The sequence below is a fragment of the Condylostylus longicornis genome, unplaced genomic scaffold, assembly GCF_029603195.1.
Source record: "Condylostylus longicornis isolate FDR11 unplaced genomic scaffold, ASM2960319v2 ptg000001l, whole genome shotgun sequence".
Classification (NCBI taxonomy): domain Eukaryota; kingdom Metazoa; phylum Arthropoda; class Insecta; order Diptera; family Dolichopodidae; genus Condylostylus; species Condylostylus longicornis.
Window position 1 is genome coordinate 2,721,452 of NW_026577970.1, and position 20,995 is coordinate 2,742,446.

General features: G+C 23.2%; 1 protein-coding gene across 5 annotated transcripts in view; it reads right to left on the minus strand.

Moving 5' to 3' along the window:
- Positions 1–586: 586 nt before the first annotated feature.
- The window catches only part of LOC129619308 (protein PF3D7_1417600-like), a 102,720-nt gene continuing 82,311 nt past the window's right edge, over positions 587–20,995 (minus strand). For 2 of the 5 annotated variants that reach the window (XM_055534510.1, XM_055534521.1), the window contains exons 6-7: positions 6,848–7,115; positions 4,009–5,394 (exon numbers count right to left, since the gene is read on the minus strand). In XM_055534510.1, the coding sequence (XP_055390485.1) occupies positions 4,442–5,394; positions 6,848–7,115 (1,221 nt within the window). In that variant the 3' untranslated portion in view covers positions 4,009–4,441. Of the gene's footprint in view, positions 1,328–3,821; positions 3,898–4,008; positions 5,395–6,847; positions 7,116–20,995 lie in introns of those variants that run through there. The other 3 variants (XR_008697854.1, XM_055534543.1, XM_055534532.1) reach the window with 3 other exon arrangements.

Below are 20,995 nucleotides of genomic sequence, written 5' to 3' on the forward strand. Positions count from 1 at the left end.
TTTTTCCGCAACGTGCAATGCTTGAAATTTATTGTGACGCCTCTTCGTTTTAATTTTTAGGAATTCACAGTCATAAAATTGATACCTTAACTGTATACTGGATTTCCCACATTTTCTTGATTGCAAATTACATTTTAGAAAATTTTACTGCTTCACTGAATTTTTGAAATGCATTATAAGAACTGAAATTCTGAAACTAACAGTTTATTATAATATTAATCCTTAAAAAAAATTAATTTACATACAGTTTTTTTCCTAAAAAACAAATTTTATATAAAAATAGAGCGAAAATAGAAAAAAGAAATTTATATTTTGATCAAATATTTTTGTTAATTAATTTTATTCATGGTTTTTTAAATATAAATAATGTTTTAAATAAAATAATATTTATCTACATGTATTAAAACGATTTTTATAAAAAAAAAAAATTTATTTCTCGCATTTATAATTTTGGATGTATACAATTTTTTTGTCTTTATAAAAAAAATTTTATATATAAATTTTATCGATTTTAATTAATAATATTTGTTTTTTTTTTTTTTAATTTTATTGAATATATTTTATATAATAGTGTAGAAGAAAAACATCTATATAAAAAAGTTGGTATAAGAATTATTTGATTAAATTTATATATTAATTATGTATGCATATAAAACTATTTTTATATAAATAAAAATAACATATAATATTTGTATATAAATATAAATATGAATGTAAATATATTCTTTTAATTATTAAAGAAAAAGAGAGAAAAATACAAAAAAATTAAGAAATTTAATTTTTATTTTTCGTCTCAATTTTTAAAAATAATTGTTATTTTAACAATTTTTTTTTAATATCCGGTTCCGTTATGATGACGTTTTAATACACATATAAATTAAATCGGATTTTTTTATTTTTGTCATTTCTTTGATTTAATAAAGTAAATCTGTTTTTTGCGTTCCTTCACTATAAACAACTGTGAGATCATCTGTTGCTGGTTTTAAATACTGTAGACTATCGGTATCTGTTAATAATAATGATTTATCATCATCAGCTGTTATATTATCTGTATAAATTCCATTTGTACTTTTTGTGTTATAATCATTTTTATTATTTAAAGAATTTATTGATGATGATTTATTATTATCATTATTTGAATTAATTATTGCATTTTTATCACTATTATTATGAATATTTTGCTGTTGTTGCTGATGTTGTTGTTCACACAATAAAAAATCATCAATACTTTGACCATCTATTGCATTTGGCACTCGTGTAACACCAAGCTCAAAATGTCTTTGCAATTGTACTTTAACTGGTGTATAATTTCCTAATGGAACTGATCCTAAAAATAAAAAAAGATAACAAAAAAAAAGAAAGAAAAATAATTTTTAGTAAACATTTTTAATTGTTTTTTTTTTGTATTTATTTATTGAAAAAAAAATTTTCTCAATGTTGTTTTAATGTTGAAAATAATAATTTGATTTCAGAATACTAAAATTAGAACATTTAATTTTATTTAATTTAAAAATTGCTAAAAAAATTTTTCTAAACACGCATGTGATTTTGTGATATTATATTTTTTTTTTGGTGATCCTTATCATTCCGCAATATCATAGCTTTTCAAATATTTTTAAATTATAAAAAGTTAATAATATAATAAATGCAGATACACACATTTAAATAATACTTTTTCAAATCATCAAAATTTTGCCTGTCATCTTGGTCCTAATGCATCAACTACTTCTTGTTACTCAAAAAATTTGCAAAGTTTCTGTTGCATCAAGACTCAAGAGTCAAAACACTAACGAACTGTACTACATAAAAAAGTTTTAAAGTAAAAGTGGTTGGTGCAATAAAACCCTGACGTAAATTTTTGCATTATTGTGTTTTTTTTTTTTAAAGTAAAAATAGTAATCTAGTGTTCACTCTGTGTTCAGAAAGTAATCGAAAAAATAAAATCCCTCATATTGCGTAAAAGATATGATATCAATTAAAATTTATCTAAACTCCTTGCAACACGATTAAAAAACGATATTATAATTTTAAATATTTTGAGATTTTCGATAATTTAGAAATTCACAAAGTTTATAATAATCAATTAAACATAATTATTTACTTATTCATTTTCTAAAAGTGATTATAAACTTATTAATAAATATTATAAATAACAAATGTAAAAATTCATTCAATCAAAGATCATCATTATTGACAACTGATCGAAATTCTGAATAATTAATGCCGATTTCTTTAGTTTGGAACAATAAGGTGACCAAAATAATTAAATTATAATTTTATAAAGTAAATTTTTTTATGTTGGGACATACACTTATGTTCAAATATTATAGTGGTGCGTTTACATCAAACGTGAGATTTCTAAAATCAAAAAAGACAAAATGATGGTCTTTTTTTAATTAAAACTTTAAAAGAACAAAACAGTAAAACAAATAAAACAATAAAAAAAATAATCACCCACATTGTGTTGTTACCAAATATGTATGCCTTTCTGGTAGTCGCGTTTCTAGAAACGATAAAAGGTGTTTTTAAGTTGGTAGCATTAACAGCTGACGTGATGATGTTGAAAATAGAATGACGTGAAAAATTTATTTATTTTAAGGTCATGTGATTTTTTTCAATCCCTTGCCTGAAAATAATCCCTTTACTAAAATATAGTAATTTTTTTTAGATTTCTAAGTATTTCAGAATTTTGAAAAAAGTTTGAAAATTTTACTTAAAAAATTTGAGAACAACTTGCTATTTTTTGTTTGAGTATATAATCTTTAACTATATCGGAATTGTCTACCATTAATTTTATTAGAGTATTTGTTATTCTTTTTCTTCTGTAAAAAGAACTATTTTCCCCCAACTAAATGAATTAAACTAAATGACTTTGGCGCGATGGTCTATCAAATGCAAATATTGAGGTGATAAAAAATTACTATCACATTATAATGTAAAGTTTTGCAGAAACAGCGCACGCGGTTATATTGACTCTACATTCACGTCGAAGTTGTCACCATTTTCATCTACATACTATTTATAGATGTTCTAGTATAAATTGATGCGATATTTGAATGGTGTACGCTACCACAATATGGGTGAATATATTTTAAATATTGTTACTAACATTAACACAAATTTAAACAACAAACTATTTTAATTTAGAGATAGTAAAAAAGAAATATATTTTTGAATATATGTTAGAAAAGAATTATTTTTGCGATTTAAAATGTACAACTAAAAATTTGCAGATTTTAAATCGCGAAGTTTAAAACTAATTTTTGTACTAAAATAGGAACTCGGAAAATTCATTTTTACATTACTAAAAAATTATTACAGAATTTTAAACTATTGAACTGTAGAACTAGAAACAACGCGGAGTAAATTAAAAATAATAATTCTGTAACTTGAAATAATTTTTACAATATTTCTTTTTTACAAAATGCCGTTTCCCAGTATGTCAAAAGTTTGGCGAATATGTCACTCACACCATTTGATTGATTTTGGAACAATCACAATTTAAAAATCACATTTTTTAAATTTAAAAATTATTTATACAAAAAAAAAAATAAAAAAATATTTAGTTACGTTGCCAACGTGTGTTGGAATTTATGACGTACGTCATTTCGCGTTAGAATTCATGATTAACGTAAGTTATACACATTTGAATCACTGAGAAACGGCCACTCTCTCACCTACATGACATATACATACGTACATAAATACAAACATTCATAAGTACATTGAATTAATATAAAATAAGTGTAACTCAACTTTTTACTTTTGTGTTTTCAAAAAAAACAAACAAAAAAAATTAATTTTTTTTTTTTTAAACTTACAATTTACGGCATAGTCATTTTACATATTTGGAATTACGTTTATAACTCTTTTATAATTTTTTGAATTTTAGTATTTCTGAAATCAATATGAAGTTTATTATTTTATATTTTAAATAACATTTTATAATAAATAATCTTTAATATATAAGTATATAGAATAAATTTTGTTTTTTTTTTGTTTTTCTCTTTATTTAATTTAAACTTTAGTAATTATTAATATATATGTATGCATAATTAAAATTGAATATTAAATAACATAACAATATTATTGAAAATCCACACATTTAAAAATATAAATTATAATTTAACAATAAATAATTTCAGCTATATATAAATATAGAGATTATAATTGTTTTTAAATTAAATATATATTTTAATAATTCTACACTATGTATTGAAAAATTTTAAGTGCTTAAACAAAAAAAAAAAAGAACAAAAATATTTAATTAATTTTTGCATCGAAATATAAGAAATTTTTTTAATTTAAATTTCAATTTAACAAAATAAGAATAATATAATTGTATATTTTTTAAATTATGAATATATATTTATATATATGTTTTCAATTTAAAAATTTTTCGTAAAGTTAAACAGGCCCTTGTGTATTTTTATTATTATTTTTAAACTATCGATTCAGTTCCTATTGAAATTAATGAATTGAAAACTACAGAATTTGAAGAATTTTTATCTTGATCTGTTCTTGAATTATCGGTTGTTGTTGATGGAATAATAATTGATGAAGTTTCAGTTTTTTGTAGTTTCAATAAACCACTATTATTTTTATTATTATTGGTTTTATTTGATGAACATTTGGATGTTTCAATTTTTAATAAAATATTTCTACTTTTAGCACTTTCAGATTCCAATTTTTGAAATTGTAAAATACGTGATTTGACAGAAGTTGTCGTTGATATTGATGGTGTAGAAATATTTGAATTATTTGTTGTATTTAATTTGAATTTATCATTTGTAATTGTTGCATTAATAGGAACCACCAATGGAGATTGAAATATTGAAGATGAAAAAGGTTTAATATTTGTCGTTGCTATTATATTGAATTTATTTAATGATGATGATATTTGTGTTAAGGGTTTAAAATTAATTGGTGAAATAGTTTTATTTGATGATGAAAATGATGATGATGATAATAATGGCTTGGGTTTAAAATTTATTGGTTTGTTCAATGGAACTGGCGGTGGTGGTGGTTGTGGTGTTGGTTGTAAATTTGTTGGTGACAATAATATATTTGATTTGATTTTTATTTTATCTTTTTCTAATAAATTTTTATTAGTTAATGGTAATGTTAAAGATTTCGATTGCAATTGATAAAAATTTGCTGTTGCTGCAGATGTCGTTGCCGTTGTTGCTGTAGCAATTGCTGTTGTTAGTACTGACATTGGTTTTTCTGATACTATTTTTAATATTTTCGTTCTTGTAGGTGGTATCGGTGGTGGGGGATCCGATGGACGTAATATTTTTACTGTTGATATTATAGCATCTGAATTAATAGAAGGTATTATTGCTGTAGTTATTTTTATTGGTGTAATAATTTCCTCTTTAGTTTTTTGGTTATCTGTGAACAAAAGATGTATTTTTTTTTTTGTTTCTGTGTGTATGTCTTATTAATACTTATTGGTTTTTGATTTTTTGGAAGTTTGAAATTGTTTTTTTTTCTTATAAGGTGGGGAGTTTATACATATCTATATATATTTTAATATTTACAAACAAATGAAGTTCTATTTAATATTTCTTAGCATTAAGTAGTGCATCAAATAGTACAACGTTTTTCTCATATTAATTGAAATCATTATACTATTAATAATTTTTTGTATTGTAACTTGAGTTTCATTTTAAATTTATGCATACGTATCTCTATACGACATTAATACGTAATTAAATAAAATTAAAATAATCTAGAAATAAAAGTAATTATTGTTAAAATTTTATTTTTCAAAAATTTTAAAATTTCAAAAAAGTTTTTGTTTGGTTTTTATGGTAAAATAATTTTCCTAATTCTGCATAAAATTTTCATTATTAAATATAATATACTATCTAAGTGTAGTTTAGCAATGGGCTAAAAACTACAGTTTTTATACATAATATATTTTACAAAAGTATAAGGGGCTAGTGATTCTTAAAATATAACAATGTTTGGGCTTATTATAGAAATTTTGCTAATTGAATGGTGGAATTGATCGCACATTATCATTTTAATGAAAGAAAACATAAATTTATTGAAAATTTAGAACTCAATTAAAATGGATATAAAATTAAAATTGATTTACAGTATTCAAAGTATTATATAAAATTTTAAAAAATTATTCAAATTAAAATTGCTCTTTATTTAATATGTTATACAAAATTAAAATTAAAAATAAAATTGAATTGGTCACGGGAAATAAGAAAATCATTAAATTTTTCTGCTTTCTTTTTAAATTTAAAAATCAAATTACCCAATTTTTATTTTTTTACTTTACTTTCAACTCATTTCCTTTTTCATATTGAATTTGATTTGAAAGTAAATAACAATAATTGTCTTTTAAATCTTTTAGCATCATTTACTATAATTATTTTATTATTTAATGTTTCTACTTTCCTACAACTAAAACAAATTACATTTTATCTTACATTTTACATAGCTAAAAATTCAAAAAAATTCATAAAAATTTACTATAAAATAAATGTGTGTTTTTTATGAACTTGTATTTTACATAATATTTTAAAATCTAAATACAAAAATTTTTACTTATAATTTAATTTTTTGAAATTGTTTATTCATTACATAATCTTATAAACTAAATATACCATAACATAATTTAGTTATACACAAAGATAGTAAATAAGAAAAGAAAAACAAAATTTACTCTTCAAATTTGCAAAAGAAATGAAAATAAAATCATAATAATGGTATTAATTTAAAATAACAATAGCAATTAGCTTAAATAAACATATTTAATTAAATATACATAAAACAAAAAGTTGATACAAACATTTTTTTTTTCACATTATGTTTGAGATGAACTTACCTATTGGCATATTTCCCAATGATTTTGTATGAGTTGGTAATGGTGATGTTATTGTTGTAGCTGATGATGATGTTGATGATGATAACATTTGAATTGGTATTAATTCTTCGGCTTCAATATTATGTGATTTATTGTCTATTTGATCTGTTTCATTTGAATTTGTTGCATAAAAACTATCATTCGGTGTCAAAGCAAATTCATCTAATAATGAAGACTCTGATGGATATTCAAATGTTGATGTTAATGTATCATCAAATTGAACTCGCAACTAAAAATATTTAATAAAAATACAAAATATTAATTAATTAGATTGTTAGTAATTATGATAAATGTATAAATATATGATAGAAATGTTTGTAAGATATAAGAATTAATTAACTATTATTATAAAATATAAGGTACGTTATATCGTCGGTTAAAAAGCAGAAAGCACTAAGTGCATGTTTTGAGAATTCGGATTTCATAGATGAATTAAATCAGAATAATATAATCTTTGTTGTGGCAAAAAATCATACAAATCCAGAATGTAGTTTATTAACCCAGAAATTAAAGAGATCAATCCAATTGCACTAATTGATTAGTTTTACAATTTTAACCGACGATATATTATGTAAGAATAATATTTTGCCTATTTTCTCTTATTTTTTAAATTAACAAAAGATATACATAGATTTGTCATTAATTCTTTATTATAAATTTTAACTTTATTTTTATAAAATTTTAAAAAATTTCATGAAAATAAAAAATTATTAATAACAAGATTGTTTGAATTGACAATAAATTTTTTGTAAATTCAAACAATCTTGTAAATTTCTTGTAAATTAAAAAAAAAATAAGAACAATGAACTTAATTTTTCTTTTTAATTAAAGTAATTAATTTATTTATTAATAAAAAGTTTCAAATAAAGATTAAAAAATAAAATATAATGAAAAAGTAATTATTTATAAACTGAAGTATTGATATATAGTACTTATACAATTGGTATTTCCATATCAATAGGTCTAATTAAAGGCATTTTTACAAATCTAATTTCAAGAATACAATTGTAGAAGACAATTGTATAAAAGAGATTTCTATATATTGAATTCAAATAGAGGAGGTTGGAACCAAACTAAATTGTAACTTTTTATAATATTTTAAAATTAAATCAAAACTCATGATTTAGTATCCGCAATGAGATAAAGAAACTACCTATACCTATAATTAAAATTACAATAATACTAAATATAAAAAAAAGTCTTTATTACTTCTGAACAATTTCAAATCTATTGAATTTAAGTTTCGACAGTATGCCTATTATAGAATATATTATAAAGCTTAACTTATGACTTATTTAATTTCGTTCCAATGCCCAACATTCTTTATATATAAGTATGTACATATAAAAATTAACCCATTACTCATTATAAATTAACCTGTCAGCACATTGAAGTTTTATATAACAAAATGTTTTTGTAGTTAATTTGTATGTATGCAGTTAAGTTTATGCTGATTTTATAGAACAGGAAAAAATAACGACTAACACTTTTCAAAAAAATTAATCAATTAAATTATAAAGTTATCAATTTGTAAGAAAAAAAACATTAATTTTTTTTTTTTAGTATAAACAAATTTTTATCAACTTTTCCCTATCACAAAATCAATAAAATATTTTTAGATCTTATCACAGAAAGTATGTATATAGAAGTGTTTCGAAAGCGCCTTTTTTTATTAATTTTTATTTGTTTGTGTTTTTACTTTTTTTGTTATCAAACTGGTGTTAACTTTATTATGATATGAAAATTTACTATTAATTTTATACAAAAATTTAATTAAAATGATAAATTTTGTAAAAAAAATTTATTCAGCCAAAAATTTTATATAAGTATTTGTAAAAATTCTATTATGACACGCTAGATTGAAGATTTTCGATATTATTCATTTTAATTAGGTCTTAATATGAAGCGGGGTCGATGAATCCAAACTTTAAAATCTGTCAAAATAGCATGTTCGAAAATGAGATTTTTATTTAAAGTTCTTAACGAATTTTTAAGTTTTTTAAAACTATTACCAAAATATCATAAATTACAAGAAGGGCATAATTGAATATTGTTGGGTATTGTATAAATCTGCAAAAGTAAAATATCCAGTTTCTGCAGTTTGTAAGTATGTGTGAAAAGACTTACAAATTAATTTAAAAATTCCAGTACATGCCTGAATTATCGAAAATCCCCCTATCTTAAATGACTATTTCAGATAAATTAACTTCAACGCATCAACTTCATTATTTATTTTCCTTTTTAAATCAAATTTTGTTTTTACTCTTTAAATTAGAAATCTCTTTCATTTCCAATAAAAATTGGAAATTTTACAGTATGATTTCTAATTTTTTAGATATTATATGTACTTATACATAAGGTACAATGGGGTAGATAAAGTGGCCTAGCGGGGCTCATTCACTGGCGCGTTTTCATTATGTATACACTGTTTGAATATCGTTAAAGTTTATTACGGTTAATGTAAATAACTGCTGGGTATTTGCAATTTATATAAAAGTGTTGTAACAACTAAACTATGTTTAAGACTTTCTGTACAATTCCGTATAGAATTGCCGAACCTATATATACTTTTTTAAAAAAATTATTGAACGCTTTTATATAAATTTCTAAATCTTTTCAAACTCAAATATTTAGAAATTCATTGAATTTTCGTTGAATACTTTATTTATAGCAGAAATATTGAAAATAAGCTCACTTAACCCAGAATACTTTAAAAGAAACCAAATATAATTTTAAATGGAACATCAATTTTTTCATAATTATTTAAAAAAGTCTTTTCCTGCGTTTTTAATTATACATAATTGAATTTTTTATTAAAAATACACAACTTTTTTATTAGACGGTTAATATGCAAAATATCGATTAAAATTATAAATATATGTATTTAAACTTACATAATACATTATGTATTTTGAAATCAAAAATATTGAAATTGAAAATTTAAACTAGTATTTACGAGTATTTCATTTTCCATTTGAAAAACAGGAATTTCAAATTATATAGAGGATAGGATAAACGCATATTACCTTGCGTTTCTTGAAATAAGAATTAATAATATGATGACATACGCATGCGAATATATTTTCATATATGTATGTATATATATATAAAACAGTCAGTCTAGTAATATAACCTGTTCTCTTTTTTCTTATTTTAAATTAATGATTGTAAAACATGAAAATATCACTAGAACTCTAAGATTTAATTACTAAAATATTGTTGACAGTTTGTTTAATTTTATTTAGTATACAGCTAGTTCTCTTTTCTTTAATTGTGGAAATTCAATTAAATTTTTTTTTACTTGCATATCTTTTATTATTTTGTTGGAATTTATAATTTTTTTTGTCTTAAATTCTATTGTTACCGCCATTTTTTTATTTTACTTAATAGAAATGTGCGAGTAAAGAAAACTTGCAATTGTTTACCATTTTTTTTTTGTGTTTGATTTTTTACCTTCTACGATAGTATGTGTATATATGTAAGTAGATATGTATATTAAACCTTCTCCTCTATCTTTCTTTTCTTTTGCAACCTTATATTTTGTGATGATGAGAAAAAAATATACATATATAATTACGGAACCACTCATATTGAAATTTTTTATACAATTTTTTGTATTTTTTTTTATTCTTAAATTTTCTTTTTTTATCTTTTAATTACCATAAACTAGATAAAATTTAATTACATTGTTTGTAGGGAGTTGAAGTACATTATAATTATAATTATGCATATACACATATAAATACATAATATACGTATATATATATATATATATATATATATATATATATATATACATCTATAATTATATATGTATATAATTAAGTGTATACATTTGTGTGTTTCTTTCATCTTTTTAAATCAATTATTCTTAAATGTTTAGGTTCTTTTTGAATTTTATAAAAAGTTATTATTTAAAAGATTTGACAAGAAAAGTTGGAGCCGATTTTCAAAAGTTTATTGGTGTTCATACTGATGTATACTGGTTTTACATAAAGTAATTAACTATTTACAAGTATCCATATAAAATTTTTAAGGGCCAAAAATTTTTATACAAATATTATAAAATATTAACGGAAAGTATCAATTTTAGTTAGAGTCTGACATTCATTACTATTTTTTAATTACAGTATTTGAAATTTACATCTGATAAGTTATTGAATGGAGTTTTTATTTCGAAATGGATAACACATACCTCAAATAGTTCTTTTACAAACAAATTTAAAAACTAACGATACGAACGTTTAATAAAATACTGGTAAAGTTCAGATATCACCGAAAAGGCGTATAAGCACTTTTTTAAGAGTTTTTTAATATAATTGAAAAACGAGAAAAAGAAAATTAACAAAAATCAATGAGCAATCGGTATATTGTTGAAAAAGTCTAGAAAATCTCTACAAATTTTGTTTAGTGGCAAGTATGAAAATATGCTTATTCATTTAAGTAGAGTTTGGACGGTTACACTTACAGCATCTGTAACGTTGCAGATTACAGCAACGTTACTGAGGGTTGCTGTAAGATTACAGTAACCTATGCTTTTTTGAAAATTTTTGTTATTAATATTTTTTATTCTGTAATAATTTTTCATATTGATTTTATATTGAATACTATTTTTTAATTTGAATTCTTTTTATTATATGAAAAAATATTTTTTTATATTTTTTTTCATTATTTTCTTTTTATTTAAATGGATTTCTTTAATTTTAAATTAATAATTAATTAATTAACAATTTTTTTAAAGCAATAATAGTTTTTTATTACAATTTTCAAAAATTTTTTTTAAAGATCTTGAAGGGAACGAAACTAAGACAAAGTTACAGGTTACAATAACTGGTTACCTTAAAAATTTGCAATTTTACAGTGGTTACTGTAACCATTCAAACCCTTGTGGCAAATAAAAATATAACAAAATTTTAAAAATAGTTAATAGTTTGTATATACGTTTTAAACCAGGTTGTCGATTATTAAGAATTTATTACGGCTTTACAAATAATAGAATTAAACTTTCTCAATTCATTAACACTTTAATAATATACATAATTTGTTATTTCCTTAATATACTTTTCAATTTAGAGCAAATATTTATAATAAACTTATGCATAAGGCATTCATTTAAAAAAATGAAAACTGAGTACTTATAACAAAATTATAACAATTCATAAATTAGTTTACATACATATATTAAATTAAAATATAAAAAAATATATTATATGGGAAACAAAAAGCTCACAGATATAACATACTATGTTATATGGTAAAATAAGTAAAATCATTATTTAAAACATTGGGTATAACAACCGCAAGGTATATATGTATAACAGTATATTTCAAGCTGTGTGAAGCTGGAGTTCAAGACTCCAACATTTTATTGAATAAGAGAAAGAAAAACAAAAATAAAATTTAACTTCTCATACTTAACTGAATGACTAAATCTAACTAACAACTGGCATTATTTTTAAAAGTTTTATTTTGATATTTTCATTTTTCTAATGCTTTTACATTATACTTATTTTCTTTTTCCGTGCTAGAGTTTGTTATGGATGATGTTCTATTATTTTTTTACTTTTAATTTATCATGTTAAAAATTCTTTTTCTTTATAACGAAGTAATAATTTAAAATTGAATTGTTAATAATTAATATAGAATAAAATTCTTAACCGATTTATAATGTCTTCGTAAATGTGTTTCTAAAAATATATAACGATTCAAAACATACATAATTCGTTTTTAATTTCAACCTTGATTTCATATAGGTCGATAAAACTTGCAATAGCTTGTAGTATGTAGATTGTTACAGCACTTTATGTGCACATCCTTTCAAGGGTAAAAAATCGCTAGTGCCGGCAGAACTTTTTCCGAAGTTAAGCTAGCAGCTAGCGTTGATTCAAGTCTATGAATTGATGTTGCCACATAAGATAGAATATTCTTCTCTAATTTATGATAGAATATGTCCCTAATTTGTGCGATTGTTTCTTCCTTTTTCATACAGAATCAAAAGCATGGAAAAAAAATTCATTTTGTTATAACTCTTCTTACATTTGAAAACATTACTTTTTAAGTATAATACTCATTTTATTATATAATATTTAAGCAAATACTAACAAGTATACCTTAATATTTTAAATATTAAGGTATACTTGTTAGTAATATTATTTTAATTTAATAAAATAATTAAAATTTAATTTAATAAAATATTTTAAATATACGACAAAAACTGATATCGCACACAGTGTTGTGGAATGAGTTTTAAATGTTATTTACTTCGCGGTTGTATCTAAACTTAGAGTATAAATTGCCATTTTCTCGTTAATTAGAAGTAGAAAATCCTAATTTTAAATAGTTTTATTAAAATAATATAATTAAATTTTTAGCAGGATTTAATAAAAAAATTGCCTCTCATTTCATTACAATAAAACAAAATGAGAAGTTTTTTGCTCTCCTGAAAACCTATGTATGCTTTTGAAATACAATTTCGAGTTGCATCTGGATCCCTCGCGAATTACGTATCTATAAAAAAATTGCTTAATTTGGCCAATAACAAATATACTTTTCGTGTTGGTTGTCAGAAGATTAATTTTTTTTAAATTTTAGTTTAACTTATCTTATAGTTGAACATTATAACTATTTATAAAAGAAATAAGAACACCTTGAAGAATTAAATTTTTGCTTAGTAATGAATGTTTCTTTCGTTTTTTTTTATTGTTTTACTATTATTATATTTTGTTTTTGCTGCTTTTTCTTCTTTATTTTGCAAAGGTTTCGGTTTCTTCTTCCAGTAAAATATTTAATTTTTGTTGAATTATTGACATAAAGAACAAAAGCAAAAACAAAAATAGGTAACAATAATAACGGCAAAAAAAACGAGATTCAGCACGTTTTTTTTTTGTACCGATTCAATAGCAATGATAATATACTTAAAATTTATATTTATTTAAATTATAGTTGTTAATAAAACTGGTTTTAATGTAGAGTTAAAAATTTTTAATTAAAACTAATAATTGAAAAATTAAATACTGAAATCAATAATAATAATACAAAATTTTCAGAATTATTGTTATTACCGAATAAATAACACTAATTTCAAAATAAATATTAAGTTTAATAAAAAATGTTAGTGCATTATGAAATTTATTTAAATAAATTATTTTTGTTAAAGTATTAATGTGTTTAATATGAATCTAAATGCGAAATCAAATACTATAATTACCAAAATAATTATGTAAACTCTAAATACCAAAAAAATGGTTTTTCTTTGAGCAGTACTTGCAAAATATGCAAAGTACTGCTCTTTTCTGTTTTAATCTTAACCCTTTCCAGTCCAATGTCGAGTGTCACTCGATACTGATTTTGTTCCACTAGTTCCACTGTCCAGTGATACTCGACATGGTGTAATACCTGTCAAATGTAAAAATGTTATCGATACTACATAATAAAACTAGTTGTTATCGCACCGTTATATGTATGTTCGCGTCGTAAACAACTTATCTCTGTGCTTCATCTGTTAGCGTGGAGCTGGTGGAATAAAAACAAAAACAGCCTTGGAGTGGAAAGGGTTAATGATATTGAATGTACTCGTCCATACATACTTGTTCATATTCATTCATTGCTTTCAATGTCATGTTATATGCTTTCACCCGAGGTCATTCAAGAGTTCTATTAAATTACTTTAATAATATAAAAATAAATTGAAAATGTTATTGTTGATTTGTTAACAATTTTTTATTTCTCTTATTGTATAAAAGAGAATGCTTACATTATGTGTATAATAGTGATTTCATCTTATTCGTCGCGTACCGTAATAATGATATTCAATGATAATAATATGTAGAATAATAGTAACAATAATTTATTATTTGGAATTTTTATACATTTAATCATTATCTATGCATAATTATACTATTATTGTAAAAATATAGACTGAAAATTTTGATTTTTTATAATTTGAAAATGTGTGGAAGAATAATTTATTTTTATTTCAAATTAAACCATCATCGCCTTGAGTTCTCCTATAAACCGTACTGAACTTATTCGAAATTTAAAAAGAAGCTTTAAGATTTTAAAGGATTATTTCACCATATGGAAAATTGAAATCAATATTTCAAAAAATGGATGCATCTTTTTTCCGAGAAGACACAATGCGTCTTATAGACCAAATAGAAATTTAATATTGGATATGAAAATCCAATTGATTGGGGTTCCAGTAGTAATTAAAATTAAGAAAGTTATTTAAGATATATCCACTTACAAACAAAAATTCTTATTTGAAAAAACATAATAAAATTTTAATATCTCTAAATATATTTCTTAACATCACTTATTTTTATGGTTCGTAATGTAGTAACACAAGTAGCAGTGTAGCGTGTAAGAAGCAGAAACTTCAAGTGTATCAAAATAAAGTTCTTAAAATGTGTTTAAATTTACTTTGGTGTTATTCATCCAGAAAACTGCATAAAAAGGCAAAAGCGAAAAGCATTTATGAATAACATTGGGTCAAACCAATGGTTTGTATTGTAGCACTTCTCCCTTCAACAAGTGAAAATACTGCTTTTAAATGCAGTCTATGTATGTATATCTACCATACTATTAAAAATATTTTCATTCATATGCGAAACTATTTCTAGGATTGCATATATTTAGGATGAACAGTTTATGCAGTTTTTGAAATTACGCAAAAATTAGTTTAAAGAGGAGTTAACATAATGCTCAATTTTAAGGGTTAAGATAGGTTAATATATATAAAATTTCGGGTTTCTATCTTCAAGGGTGTAGAAGTTTTGTAAACAGACACACGGACAGATGGGCGGACGGACGGACGGACGGGCAGAGTGAAACTAATAAGCACATTTTTTCAAATTTTTTTTGGAAAAGTGCTAAAAAGTAGGAACTCTATGTAGACGTTTTATTTTAAAGCGTTAGCTTCTGATGTACATCTTGATGATGATTTTAATTTTTGTTTTTTTTTGTTTCTTATTATAAATTTTACATAAAATTAAAAATTTTCTGGCTTTTTACCTTTTTTTCAAAAAGAAAATTATATCAATCTTAATTTGTTAAATCGCTCAGAGAAAAAAACATTCATCAATAAATTATTAATAATATTTCATATTAGTTTTATATCTCTTTGCATTATTTGTACTTAATGTTAAAAGATCAAATGAAGTGAAAAGATCCAAATTTTAATTTAAATCGTTACTTTTTCTTAAAATTAAAAAACAAAAAAGGTATTAAAAAACAAAATTGTATAAAATTTATAGCAAGAAACTTAAAACATATTTAAATAAATATGAAAATTGTTTTTCTACAAAGCTAAAACAGATTCTATATCTAACGCATGTATATATACATATGCATGCGTAGCACTTTTCTGAATCGTGAAATAGCACTTTTCTGAAAATTTGATTTTCGAGTCAATGATTTGAAAAAAAATATGTAATTATATTATTGACATTTTCACAAAGTAATTTACTCCCTTGTGAATAATTCTATAAAAGTACCTTCACCTTGTTTTTATAAAAGTACTTCCTTCTTGATTTTATCGACCGCATTGATTATAATTGGAAGTTATTTAAATTTACAATGTTAACACTAGAAAAATAAAAATTAAACGAGAGTAGGTTCAAATGAATAATTTTAAGAGTTGTGACAATATTTTAGACGACTTCTTATTTTTAATGTATAGCGCTACAAATAGAGTGGCAAATTTATAGTTCTCTTCGCACATACGTTCGTAGGGATATAAACAGTGTAAATGAATGCAAACACCAGCCTATACAAACATTATTCCAGCCTAACAAAGTGTTTTGGTATTCCTGACAGACTTGCCGAAAACTTCTTGAGTTAATTTCTCAATTGAGTTAATTTTTATTTTTATTTTTGGACAGTTTTTATAGTAGACGAAATATGTCCTTTGTTCTGGAATTGGACTCGCACGTTGATTAACTTCTTTCATGAAAAATAATCTTTCAATGCGTTTATTAGCTTAAAACTTTCTTCTAAGTCTATTTTTGCTTGCAATGAACTGGAATCATCGTAAAAAGAAATCTGTTTAATATTCAGTTGCCACAGTAAAGGGTTTTTTTAAACGGTTTTAAAATTGTTCTTGTTGTTGTTTTTTTTCCCCATTTTTTTCATTGCTTTATGTATTTATGCATGAATGTATGTATGAACTTTCAATATTTTTTTTTTGTTTTAAACCAAATTAATAAAAAAAAAAATATTTTCCCTATATACCGCATAATAATCATGCAGAACTGTGGATACGTCATATAAAAAATATCCATCTGGTGTTTTGGGGTTGTATTTCATGTGTCTAGCATAATATGTTTAGTCATCAAAAATAAAAAAAGGGTTCAGTAAATTTGTGAACACTTACATTAGTATATATGCATCTGTATGTATGTATATGTGTGCTACATATGAATAGAAAGTAAATATTTGTAAGTTATGAGGAAGAAAGTATCATGCCATACTAATATATTCACATGTATATTAGTATGGCATGATAGTACGCAAAATTACGCGTACTTTTTAAATACCTTGTTTCTCAAACTTTTAAATCAACGAATTAAAAATTGTATATGAATTGAGTATATACATAAGAAGCTATAAAATTAGAGAACCTCATATCGAAAAAATCTGATATGATCAGCACACAAGCGATTGCAAAGTGCATTATATTACCTCATTTACTGAAAATGTTGCACAAGATTTTGAAAATGACCTTTAAATACTTCTTTTGAATTTGAAGAGCGTGCACTAAGCCTCTAGTTAACTTAAATACAAAAATATAATTTTGGCTATAAAAGAAAATTCACATTATGACAATCAAATTCTTTGAAAAGTCATCTATTTCCAGCAGCAAACTGAACTCAAATATTAAATTTCCTGAAATTCCGTTGGTATGTTCCTTAATATGATAAAATCGGCCCACAGCTCGGTTTTCGACCTCCGATATTCCGAAAAAAAATCATAAGTTGATTATTTTAACACTACTTACATATAAAATTTATAGGAAATTGGTTAGCTATGCGGAAAAATCTAATTTTGACATAAATAAAATCTAGTTGCTGACTAGACTAGTCTAGTTGATTTCTTCTCTTTTATTTTATACAAATAAATTATTTATTTATAAAATAATAAAAATTTAAATTATTTTATATAAAATTGCTTATGATTCAGTAGCCAACTGATTAACGTAGCACATTTAAAATTATTTTTACTGTAACGGAATTTTAGTTTACTACTTTTTAACTAAGTATGTATTTCTTTGAATTTAGAGAAGTATATATATGTTTACACATATACATAAATATGTTTAGCCACAATTCTTTTATCTCTCATTCAAATTTAGTTTTTTTAGTATTTTAAAATAAGTTTAAATAAAAAATTATTTTTAAAATATCTATCTAAATAATTATTTTAAATTGCTATAAGAGTATAAAATAATTTTTAAAGTTAATTAAATATACTCTTCTTCGAACCTCTGCAATACGATATTCCATTATAAAATGAAACATCAGGTGTTATAATAACATATTTCTTGACTCAAGAGAAGTACCTACGTATGTATAATTCTTTCTAAAAAGATATGTTCATAATATTATAATTTTTGCAGTTACACTTTTTATATATGCATAATTTGTTTAAAGGTATTTCTAATAACACCAGAACAAAAGATTTTGTGCATATCACTTGCTAAGTACAACAGAAACGTAAAGTGAACCTTTCAAAATATTACAACTTTGTCATATCGTAATATTATCGATATCAAAAATACACATATCTACATATGTATATATATGTATGTTATTATTACAGAATATTTTTGATCATTGCGGCGGAATTTTTCGAACGACCCATTCTATGCACCCATATAAGTAGGTGTGTATACAAATCTTATAAAAAAAAACGATAATAGGAGGTGTTGATCGTAAGAACTCTGTGATACCCGTATGAATAAAGACAAGTAAAATTTTTTATGATATACATATTTAGTAATCTATATAAAATACGTGCCGTTTTATGTGACGTTTAATGTGGCTTCAATAGTATTTAAAACTTGACTAAGCAATTAACTTTGTCCTCTGTGAAATCTTTGAACTAACTCCAAGATTTTTTGAAATAGCACTTACACTGATGGGCGAGTGAACGGACTGGCAAACATTACTAATTTGACTTGGAATTCGACGCTGAGCAAATAAACGTATATATTTACATATGTACATTTCTATATCTCACAGCATTATTTCTCAGCGTTACAAACAGAAAGATAAATTTATAATACAGATCGAAAATTAGTAGAATTAATTCCTATGGGTATAATTATGGCTTCTTTTTAAAAGCAAGTAACTGGAAAAAGTAATAAGTAAATAAATAGAAAAATGTTAAGAATAATACTAAAACCCATTTTCTCACCTGATATCTAAAATTTCAATTTAATTAGTTTTTCCTTTTAAATTTCACAATATGAATATGATTTTTTCATTTATATTTGTTTACAAACATTCTTAGATCTCCTTATTCGTTGTATTTTACATTTCTAGAAGTACGAATATTGTGTAGAATAGACTAAAATTTTATTAAAAATATTACATGACTAAAATAATACACAATTCGTAGTCAAGTAATTGAAAATGCATTCCACGTCTTTCTTTTTTTTACAGTAAATAACAAAAAATATATGAACGTGTCTATAAATTTTCCTTTGAAAAAAAAAATTACAAATAACAATGAAAATTCTGATTTTAATAAGTCCTGTATAAGTTGTCCACAATAATGCCATTTTAGAAACTTTATGGCTTTATCTAGACCTAGAGGAATGTTTAGAACTTTAGTTGCAAAAAATGATAAACAAGTCGCTAAAGTACTATTCTGCAATGTCTAGCGTTTTTTTTTTAGGAACCTAGCGACAAAATACTTAATAATAAAGAAAGAAAGAGTTCGATATATTTTCCACTTTATTAGCAGCATTATTATAGCATATTAGCAGTATAATAGCAGATCTTACATGGCTATTTCTTTCTACTGTGTTCATTTGTGTTCTTATATGAGATGACTTATGGGATGACTCTTATTGTCGTACAAGTCTTATTTTAAGCTTATTGAATTGTTTTGTTTATTCTTTTCTTTTTTCCCCTTTCTCAGTATATTGACATAATGAATCTAAAATTTGGGTTGTTGTAAATTTTCGGTACATTCTAGCGGATTCTTTGTTTTATATACGAATGTAAAGAATTTTCTTTTTTTTGTTAAAATTCCTATATCATTCATATATCTGTCCTTTGGTTACTGTAACAACTTGTTTGCATAATTATTTATTTACATGCATGCTTAGAATATCGAAGAATAATATATACATAAGTTTATACTCTTATACAAAATACGACTGAGCTTATTTGCATATTTTTTTGCATTTTTAATCATTGCATTCCAATCATCACTATTATTGAGGAAAAAAATGTTGAAAATAAAAAAAAAACACTATATCGAGTTCAATATTTCGCAAATATTGTTATTTTAATAAAAAAAAGAATTAAAGTGAATATATTAATAGTTAATAAATTTTAGAATAAAATGTTTTTTAAATTCAAGAAATATACTTAAAGCACACCGAAAATTTAAAATTCATTTACTAAGAATTTACTTGAAATAAAGGAGTTTTTCTTGTTATTTTTTCAATATTTCAAAATAGGAAATAATTCAATCAATTTTTTTCCCCAAAATTTAAAAATACAAACATTTAGCAGAAAACACAGCTTCATAAGATAAGAAAAATATTGCAATAAAAGCAAATAACTTACATATTCGTTAATAAATTTCGAAACTGTTTTGAGGGCCCCATGGATGGCAAAATTTAGATGTTAAAAGAGGTGTGAGTTAGAGCATAATTAGAGAGGATTTTTGCTGACAACCAATGGCTACTTCAACGTATTCGTAACGAAATAATTATAATTATAAAAACTTGCATAATGGCTTGAGTACTTATATACATATTTAATAATATGCCCAATGTACATTGAATACCCATAAAGCAATAAAAAATATAACAAATTTTTAATAATCTTTAAAATTGCAAATTTTTTTTATACGCAGGCGTGTCCGTACATACAA